The following is a 10,843-nucleotide window of genomic DNA, read 5'->3' on the forward strand; positions in this document are numbered from 1 at the left end:
ATATATATATATATATATATATATATATATATATATATATATATATATATATATATATATATAATGTATATGTATATGAACAGGATAATTGATGTTATTTAAAATGAAAAGTCTATTCACTTGACAAAAACCTTGAAATACCCCAGAAGAAATAGACTGCAATATTCACCAATCAGGATACGTCTTGAAGGAACAGCTGGTCAAAACTCCGTCCAATTTTGGGATAACATTTTACCAATGTTTATTGACATTTTTGTGTTATTCCCCTAATGTTTTTCATTCTTTAGATGGCAGGTCTTGAATTTGAAAAGAAAAAAAGAATGATGATAATAACACTGATAATACAGATAGTAAATATTTGATGATATATTATTTTTCTAATCTTTTCTTAAGAACCACAACATGCATTATGCTGTGGGGCAATAGTGACAAACATTTACTGGAGTCTGAGGCATTTTATTTTGTTAATTGGAGTACAGAGGCATATATCAATTTTTTTTGCAAATGTTTATTTTGCCTTAAATCATACAAAATGTTTTCTGGAAGTGTTTTTACTATTTCCATGACAATTTTGTTTTACCAGATAAGTAGCTTGATACATAGTAAACTAATTATAATATTAGAATGAATATCCTGCACTATACATTATATTGTACATATGACACAGTTTTTTTAGTTATAGCTTAGTTTAGTTTAGTTCAATACATTGTGAAGAAAAGTTGGTGGACAATACATATTTATTGCTTTCCAATTATTCGTATAAGGAAATGTTGACAGTGATATTGTAGTTCAGTGAGCACCACTGAGTTCTTTGGCCAGATTTATCGCAATTTAGATCCGGATTTGGCAGTGAAAATTCCTCCTTATTTGGCCATGGTTTTGAAAAAGTTTTGCTGAATATTTACATATATATTATTAAAGACTTCTCAGTAAAAATATCCATGCCAGTTTCATGTGCAATGAGGTTGATATATGAAACATTTCATAGAAGGGAGAACTGTAAATTATTTCACATTTTTTACTACTGTAGTAAGACATAGTGAGTTTCAGGGCTTTACTTACCGTCTCCTCTATATCTTCCAAATTCATTTCTTTTTTGTATGCATAATTGATAGTGACTAATTATTCTTCTTCTTCTTCTTCTTCTTCTTCTTCTTCTTCTTCTTCTTCTTCTTCTTCTTCTTCTTCTTCTTCTTCTTCTTCTTCTTCTTCTTCTTCTTCTTCTTCTTCTTTCTTCTTTTCTTCTTCTTCTTCTTCTTCTTCTTCTTCTTCTTCTTCTTCTTCTTCTTCTTCTTCTTCTTCTTCTTCTTCTTCTTCTTCTTCTTCTGTATGCACTACTAAACACATAAATCACAGTTTTATCTTTTTCTTTCTTTCTTTTTTGCTTTATATATTCTGGTTACTGATGTTAATCTTCTTTCTTTTCAGCCACTTGTCAAAAACAGTAATGGGATGGAGGAATGCGAGATCTGCTTTCTTAACATGCCCTCTGCGGTAAGTCTTACTTTATAAATTTGATTGGTTTGTCAAGAAGTAAAATCTAACAGTTCAGTAATCTGGTAAGGGATGCTGTATCTAATATCTATTAACTGTTTTGTGCAATGTCTTACTGAGGTGAGTCTCCATTTGTGAATTCTGCAACCACTTACTCTCATCACATCTCACAGATGATGACGGGCATCGAGTGTGGGCACCGGTTCTGCACCAACTGCTGGACAGAATACCTCACGACCAAGATCATCGATGAGGGCATGGGACAGACGATATCGTGCGCTGCCCATTTGTGCTCGATCCTGGTTGACGATCAGACTGTCATGCGCCTCATCACAGATGCCAAGGTCAAACTCAAGTACCAACATCTCATCACCAAGAGCTTTGTAGAGGTGAGTTCAGTGAGCCTTCCTCAGTCATTGGTTGGTAGTTGTGAAATTTAGTTTTATCGCATGGTCTTAGTTCTTTAGAAAGAAATTTCCTTTTCTTCTTTTTATGTGATGTGTAAGCGTTGAGAAAAATAGCTTAGGAATGATATTCTCTTTCACACACACACGCAGACTCACTCCTTAACCCATTCCCGACGGGGGAATTCTAGCCTTGAATGTCAACTGGGCTTTTGAATGCGCGGTACACATGCTGTACCACCCGTCCTGTGTGGGTTAAGACTTGAATTTTTTCTCAACCACGCTTGTGCACTTTCATTTTTCCAGGCCTTAAACACCATATTTATCCCAAACATTTTTACTTTGTATTGTGATAGTTCTGTACACACTTTTTTAGTTTCATGGTTTTAATATGTATGTAGATGAAGGTATGAATGATATTTAATAACTTTACAACACTGATGATTCTGCTGAAGATTTAAGTGAAATCTCTTGTATTTCTGCCTTTGTCTTCATGAACCCTGATTTTAATGTTTGTTAAGGAGGCCAGATCAAATCAATACTTGACCTCCAATATTGGTTTGTCCCAGAATCAGCTAATCCCAACACTTGACACCCAGAAATGGTAGGCAGATATTGAGAGGTTTTCAAAGGGCAGATATATATGTAAGGATGGCATTGTATGATTTTGGTGTAATAGTGTCACTTTACCTTTGACGTCATGTCACCAGTTGCAGCGGTGCTTAGGATACACTTTGGCAATGTTATTTCAACCTCTGTAATTTAATGTCGCCTATACGCTATGGCCTTCAGTTAGATATCCTTGCAATAAACCCATGTTATGAACCAGTCATTCAGTACATATTACAATGGCATAGTCTAGTTGGTGGCCACATCTACCAGAAAGAGGTCCTGGCCTTAGTGACAGGATAACCAAAATGCAATTAACTGGATGATTAAGTAGGCTTTTCTACCTAGTGAACTTACAAGGATTGTGGAGATCCATTGCAATGGATGAAAATCTCATATAGAAAAAGGAGGATTTTGAGGGAAGTGCCAGATCATAGAACAGTTTTCCTTCAAGAATGCCATATCAGTCAGGATTGGGTTGGTCTTTGCAAGTTCCCAGTTGCAAAATTGGTTGCACATTATATACTTACAAGTAGTGATACTCAGGAATGTTGGTGCAGTAGGACACCTCAGCATCGCCAAAAGTACTCTAGTGTGCTGCATATTTTTAACCCCATCCTGTGGCATTTGGTGACTGAGGACAACTTGTTGAAATGGACAAGTCCTTATTCATACATAATGTGAAGCCCATGATAATATTTAACGTCTGTCTATTCTGGCTTTGATAACCAGTACCAATGTATCTCAAGACTTACAGCGTGGGAGTCGTTTCTGCCTGGATATTATGCCGGGGTATTTTAAAATGCTCCACCCTGTCTTAATACTGGGGTATTTTAAGGGCATAGGCCTAACACCTCATGCTATTTGCCCGCTCTAGCCATGGCTACCTTCTACTCACACTATTACCCAGAGTGCCAGCCACACAAAAAGCCATGACGTGATATTGCATCACTGGTGGCAAGTGCTGCCAACACATGGTGTGATATCATGGCACCCACCATTACGGGCTTATTGGTTAATATTCAAAATCAGTCTATCCCCAATACTCGACACCTGAAGCCCATTGAGTGGCAAGTGCTTTGATTGAACCAGAATGCGGCAGTCCTCTTTATTAGGCATGCTTATCAGTATTTTATTGATTAGAAGTGAAAGAGGAAAGCAGTGAATTTTACAATATAGAGTTTATTAAATAGTTTTAAAAATCAGAGTAAATGTGTGTGGCAGTGCCTGCAATGGGTTATACCAGTTGGATGAATAGGCACATATATAGTTCTCATATATCTAGGGATCTGATAGGTACATAAAAGTTGAAGATGAAATTGAAAGATTTTCATAATGTGTGTGTGCTTATTTTGTTTCTTTCATTTTCTATGAGATATCACATGAAGTGTTTCATTTTAGATTTAGATATATATTTTTTTCTAAACTGATCAAGCATCTAAAAATATAATTATTTGGCAAACAGTAAATTTTTATTTTCTAAAAATCTATTTGCAGTGTAACCGTTTATTGCGTTGGTGTCCATACCCCGACTGCAACTATGCGATCAAGGTGCAATACCCAGATGCCCGGCCCGTCATGTGCAAGTGCCGTAAGGTGTTCTGCTTCAACTGTGGTGAGAACTGGCATGACCCAGTTAAGTGCCACCTCCTCAAGCGTTGGATCAAGAAGTGCGACGATGACTCGGAAACCTCCAACTGGATCGCTGCTAACACGAAGGTACGAGTGGGTTAAGGAAGGCATGCTGATATGAAGGTTAGTTTTTAGCCGACATAGAATTGCTTGAATTGACCAGCACCAAAAATGTTTTGGATCGTCAAAATATTTGATAAAAGAGGTGTGTAGAATAGTTTCATGTTTAACCCTTCCGAGACGGAAGGGTTAAACATAATCGCTCATGAAAATGGCCCAACAAAGCCATGACATAAATGCAAAATCATCCGCTGTTAAAGGGTTAAGATCTTGTGTTTTCTTTTATTTTCTAGACTTTTGGTTTGATATATGAGTCTTTGATGAGATATATGCAAAGTGATACTATTAGCTTTTGGTGTGATGCATTAGTTACACAGTTGAAGAAATAGATAGCTTGTATTTTGAACAAAAAATGAAGTACAAAAGTATTCTGACCCCATTAATATTTTTTAGATTATGGAGAAATCTTTTAATCTTGCATTTATAATTGCTGTAGGAAATAAAAGCCATGTTGGAATAGAAATGTCTACTACGGGGAAGGAAACTTGTGGTGTAACTTGTGCAAGTATGATGATACTTACTGGAAAGTACAAGAAAAGGTTGTTTATTTGAATAAATGATTCCTGATGGAATTGAAGCATAAACCAAATATCAGGAAAAACAATTTGAAGCTTATCTCACTGCCATAGATACAGCTATGTAATTCTTCTGGAAAGATTCAATCCTAAGATGAAATTATTGATTAATATTTGTACTATCATAGTTGTAACCACACCACGAAATATGTTGAGTTGCCACCAGGAAAATAAATTTGTTTTAGTATCTTTTTATTAGCAAAATTACAGTTGGCATGCTCTGTAGGGGATGGCAAATTGTAGTAATTGTTGATGACTATGTCCAGGCGATTTGAAAATTTTATTTTGCAAAGAAAAGCAAGATACTGAAAGCAGATTAATGATAACCATACAGTAAGTTAATTTTGGACGTGGGAGTATGGAATTTGCTCTGTGAGAATCACTAATTAAGATAGTATACAATATTTGAATATAAAGAATTGAATTATCGATTTGCCATATGTTGAGGAAGCATAAAGTTGGGAGTGTCAAGTCTTTTCACCAAAACTTTAATAAATGACACTTGATCATATAAACATCCATGTACCATTCCAGGAGTGTCCAAAGTGCAAAGTGACCATCGAGAAGGATGGAGGCTGCAACCACATGGTGTGTAAAAACCAGAGCTGTAAGGCTGACTTCTGCTGGGTGTGCCTTGGACCCTGGGAACCCCATGGATCATCATGGTGGGTATCTTATTTGATCTGTTTATTGTTGTTTTTCTTTTCTTTTCTTTTTTTTTTCTTTTAGTTTTCCTTAACCCATTCACGCCGGGGCGGAATTTCGCCTACTCCCGATCATGCCGGGAAGATTTCAAGCGCGCAACCGCCCGTCCCGGGGTGTTTTCCTGCTGCGCGCGGACGCTCGCAGAGCGTTTTTCACCCACCCTATCCTTATGGTTTGCGTGATTGCGTCTAAAGTGTAGACATGTGCAGAAAGTAGTGCTATGTTCAGAGGAGGTATATCAGTCGAAAAAGATGTTACAGCACTGTTTTTTTAGTGTTATTCTATTGAACATTTTCCATATTCTTTACTCCTATGTTGTAATACCAATGGGAAATGGAAGCATTCTTCTAGTGAGGTAACAAACATAGTTTTTTTTTTTTTTTCTTTTTTTTTTTTTCTTCCTAAAAGAAAAGAAAGAGAATATGAACAACCATACATGTGCATACAAGTGAATGCAAGTAACAGCAATGTTTTTTCAAGTGTCATTTTCTTTTATTGGGGCAACAAAAAGATGTTATATAATTTTATTTTATTTTATTTGTTTTTATTCCTCGGCCAATTATAATTGATTTTACGATAGTCTTTCGACTCAGATCATCATATTCAACAAATCAGAAACAGAAATCACCATGCCATAATCAAGATTACGTATGTACCTGTGACGTCATTCATATTACGTTATATCCCATTTTCTACTATTTAGAAGGGTAAACTAAAGTAGCTAAGACAAATCAAGTATGAAAATCGAATTGTACTAAGAATAATCTATCATTCTAATGCGGACGTTTCAGCACGTCGCTACTGGCCTCCCGGCGCGCGGGCCGAAAATGTAGCCCGTGCCAGGACGTCACCCGGGTCCGGGGCTTTTTTCGACCACGTGTCAGCACGTCAACCGGCGCGAATGGGTTAATGATTGTGAGAGAGAGATTGATTGATTGATTGATCGATCAATTTAGCTTTGAGTTTGAGTCTGTGCAGAATCTATTCTTCGTAACCTCAAGAACAGAACCAAATGAATAAGTCAAAATGTCTGTATCATATGAGAGGAGATCCACAAACTTCATTTATGTTTGTCATTGCAGCTTCTGTCCCACCTGAGAATATAACTTCCTCAAGGCCTACAGGTGGAGGGTCTGCTTATTTATCATGCAAATCTTAGAGGAACTTTATTCCTTCCTTTCCCAGGTACTCGTGTAACAGATACGATGAGGACGAGGCCAAGCAGGCCCGAGATGCCCAGGAGAAGTCCCGAGCAGCCCTCCAGCGCTATCTGTTCTACTGCAACCGCTACATGAACCACATGCAGTCCCTTAAGTTCGAGAACAAGCTCTACGCGGCCGTCAAGGAGAAGATGGAAGAGATGCAGCAACACAATATGTCGTGGATTGAGGTATGATTTCCACTTATTTGACTGTGATCATGTATGCATTTTTTTAAAGATATTAATATTAATTATTCATAATATCAGGGCAAAATTTCCTACCATATAGAAAGGTCTTTTTGACCTGTTGAAGAAGTCTTTTCATTGATTACTCTGAGACTGATCCAAATTACTCTTTCAGGTTCAGTTCCTAAAGAAAGCAGTCGACATCCTGTGCGATTGTCGGCAAACTCTCATGTACACATATGTGTTTGCCTACTATCTGCGCAAGAACAACCAGTCCGTGATATTTGAAGATAATCAGAAGGATGTCGAAAGTGCCACAGAAACGCTCAGTGAATATTTAGAGCGTGACATAACCCAGGAAAATTTGGCAGATATCAAACAAAAAGTTCAAGATAAATACAGGTTAGTAATACTTGCATCTTTTAATGCATCATCTTGAATAGTTTTTGTCCAGCTGTAATTGTGTATAGTATCATCGTAAAGTTTGACTTTTTTTCTTTTTTTTTCCAATTTATTCTTACATGAAAAGTTGACAGACTTAAAAGGTATCATGTACTTTTTTATATTGATTTAATTTTATTTTATAATATACATGGAGAATAGAGTTGAATTTCCACTTTTACTAAGATATTACTTAGATAGTGCCAATCTAGGCAAAGTCTAATTTCTGAACACATCAACATCAGGACGGTTTTGACTCTGCCTGGACACAATGGTGGAGTATTACAAAATATGATCACCCAGCATGTTGGCCATACAAAAAGCCATGGTGTGATATTGCATCCCCAGTGTCAAGTGCTGCCACCACGTGATGTGATATCACGTCATCCTTTGTGAACAGGTTAAATTGAAAATAGAAGTAATAATTGTTGATTTACCTCTACTCCATAGCTTGTATTGTAACATCGTAGCAAAACATAGTCTAAGTCTTTTTCTATATCATTATTTGTGATACATTGACAAAATATGAAAGAGTTTAAAAATGATTATTATGGGAGGGGAGTAGCAACACTGCTATTAGAGAAATATACATGAACATCAATGAATGATATAAACTATGAGACTGGCTAAAGGGAGAAGTAATGACAGCTGAGTGTTGAGTAATCTACAGTAATAAGAAAATGACTCAAATTGAAAAAGGAAGCTCAGATGCACTTGTATGGCCTCCCAGTTATTGCCATTAAGGGAATTTCTCTGAGGAGCTGATCATTGTACCTATTCATAAATGGGTCCATCTTACAGACCTCTGGCGATTAACCCATTAACAACGGGGCAATCTTTTATCAACCTGGACATTTCACTGGGGTATTTCAAAATGCACAGGCCTAATGACAAGGGATATTTGTCCACTGAGATGGCAGCCAGCCAGCACATGCCCTATCACTCAGTGAGTCATCCAGACAAATGCTATGATGTGGCACTCACATCACCAGCAGGAAGACCAGCCAAGCCATGATGTGATGTCACATTGAGGGGTTAAATGACCAGAGGAATGTAGATGTTAAAGCATAGCTCAGCAGCTGATTGGCAATGGGACCATGACCCACTTAATTACGGTCATAAGATGCAGATGAAAGAAGGAATATTGTCCACTTTTTCTCCTATTCTCTGGAGCCATGTCCTCGACCTGGTGGGTGATTTCCTCCACTTGCCCCCCCAGGGCATGAGATTGTGAGAAGGAGCAACCCAGGGCTGCAACTGCTTGTGCAAAGTACAAAAAGAGATTTTAAAAGGTCACAAATTTCTATGAAGGGAGTAACCCAATCAGCCTTACCTCCTAACCTGCTTTGGAAACTGCTTCTTGAAAATATACTAGCCAGGGAGGATAGAGATCAGGGTGCTGCCCTCCTCCTGACGATACCCACAGGCAATGGCTAGTCATTGGCTGCAGGTAGGGCAAAGCACAAAATCAAACACTGAAGATGCAGCACAGAGGGTATGGCAGTGGCAGAAAGAACAGGCAGATGAAAGGGGCAGCCAACCAAATTTATGAGTACAGGGAACTATATTTGTAGGAAGTAGGCGGGGCCCTTTCTGCCGTATGTAGGAACACCACAAAATGCTGTCTTGGAGATGGCAGCAGCAAGGAATGCTAATAGGACTGTATACCAAAAGCAGGATCATATTATAACAAACTGACTTAATGAGAGAGTTGCACTGACATAGAGTTGACTACCTTGCTACTAAATGCAGGGGCTCATTACAAATAGCTGGAAGGCTGCATTGAGTAGGCAACAATTTGTCCATCCCATTGAGTACTTACTTACTTACTTGGTGCTATCCAATAAATCACCTCTGCCAGCTAGGGCCATGGACCAGTTGGGTCCCTTTGACCCCTTCCTCATCTAGGAGGTATTTCTTTGTGTTTACATTATATTCACAAGTGAATAAAGGAGTGCCTATACAAATGGAACTCCTATGATTATATACATACGCAACAATGTAAAATGTATGTGTTGAGGGATAGATCTTGACGGGAAAGAACATCATCCAGTGGAAGCAAAATAATCCCATTCATGTCGCTTGACACGAATGGGTTAAAGATGGGGGGTTGGAAATTGTGGAATTTAAAAATCAAGTTGAATTAATTGTGCTGTGACCACTTTTTCTTCTGTACACATGCCAAAGAGATACTGTTTACTAGAGAAAGTGCATGATATGTCACTTATTGTGTTAACAAATAAATCTAATGTTTTACAATGTCAGAATGAAGTTTAAGAATGTTCCCTTAAAGCAATACCTCTACCTTTGGTTAACAAAGAGAATTTGGGTTGCTAAGGTATTTGATTGGGTGGTTGTGTGTAATGTCATTGCTTCATAAAATAGAACTGGCCATGACTACTTTCATCACTTTTCTATTGTTTTGTCAGATAAGTTGACAACCAGAAGATGCGTCATTTTATGTTGAATTTAATTGTGTTCTTTATAGTTCGTATGGACAGAAATTTAGGACACTTACTCAAAAAGGATAAGAAACAGTGTCCAAAAGGAACATCTGTTGTCTTTTTATCATGACTTATTTTGTATAAGCTATGATAAATGGATTTGAATTTTGATAATGCACTGCCTGTCTAGGGTGGTCAAAAACTTGGAACATCATTATGATACTAAAGTTTTTCAATTTTTCAAACTGAAAGAAAGTACATCCTAAACACGGTAAAATACAGTGCATTAAAAAAGCAAATCCTCCCAACCTTTCACTGCTATTTGAAGCAATTTCTCATGTACTACTGCACGTGAAAAAGAAAATACTCATTCTCCGCTTCTCTTGCAGGTACTGTGATCAACGTCGTAGAAAATTGCTGGAACACGTCCACGAGGGTTACGAGAAAGACTGGTGGGAGTATACAGAGTTATAAATTATACAATGACCTTGAATTCATATGCACAGGGTGTGATAATTATACAGTCATGTGTCAATTAAATAGAAAACAATAGAGAGAACGAAGAGAATAAATATGAAGAAAAAGAAAAGAAGTTTTCAAATGTTTAGTTGGACAATATCTTCGAGATTACTGAGCAAGAAAAAAAACTGAAGGTGTGCTTGTAAAAGATGATTTTCAGCTTTTAAGGAATTGTAGTCATAAACAGTTAACCTTAACCAACAATAATAATATACTTCAAAACAATTTTTGAGCAGGGGATCACAAAGGGAAGACTTAAGAAGCCAATTTTGCATTCAATCCTTTCAACACTTGTCCGTGTGTGTGTGTGTTTTTATATATATATATATATATATATGTATATATATATATGTATATATATGTATATATGTATATACGTATGTATGTATGTATGTATGTATGTATGTACATATGCATGTATGTATGTATGTATATATGTATATATGTACATATGTATATATGTACATATCTACATATCTACATATCTACATATGTATATATATATATATATAT

At 36.9% G+C, this 10,843-nt stretch overlaps 1 protein-coding gene across 1 annotated transcript in view; it reads left to right on the forward strand.

Annotated features, from left to right (window-relative positions):
• ari-1 (E3 ubiquitin-protein ligase ariadne-1) overlaps nt 1-10,370 on the forward strand; it is a 17,360-nt gene extending 6,990 nt beyond the window's left edge. Inside the window, exons 3-9 of the mRNA XM_043015064.2 lie at nt 1,429-1,494; nt 1,668-1,883; nt 4,005-4,226; nt 5,369-5,499; nt 6,725-6,929; nt 7,102-7,328; nt 10,201-10,370. Of these exons, the coding sequence (XP_042870998.1) occupies nt 1,429-1,494; nt 1,668-1,883; nt 4,005-4,226; nt 5,369-5,499; nt 6,725-6,929; nt 7,102-7,328; nt 10,201-10,285 (1,152 nt within the window). The 3' untranslated portion in view covers nt 10,286-10,370. The remainder of the gene's footprint in view (nt 1-1,428; nt 1,495-1,667; nt 1,884-4,004; nt 4,227-5,368; nt 5,500-6,724; nt 6,930-7,101; nt 7,329-10,200) is intronic.
• The last annotated feature ends 473 nt before the right edge of the window (nt 10,371-10,843 follow it).

The sequence above is a fragment of the Penaeus japonicus genome, unplaced genomic scaffold (assembly GCF_977035675.1).
Source record: "Penaeus japonicus unplaced genomic scaffold, GWHDUDI00000001_assembly GWHDUDI00000006, whole genome shotgun sequence".
Lineage (NCBI taxonomy): Eukaryota > Metazoa > Arthropoda > Malacostraca > Decapoda > Penaeidae > Penaeus > Penaeus japonicus.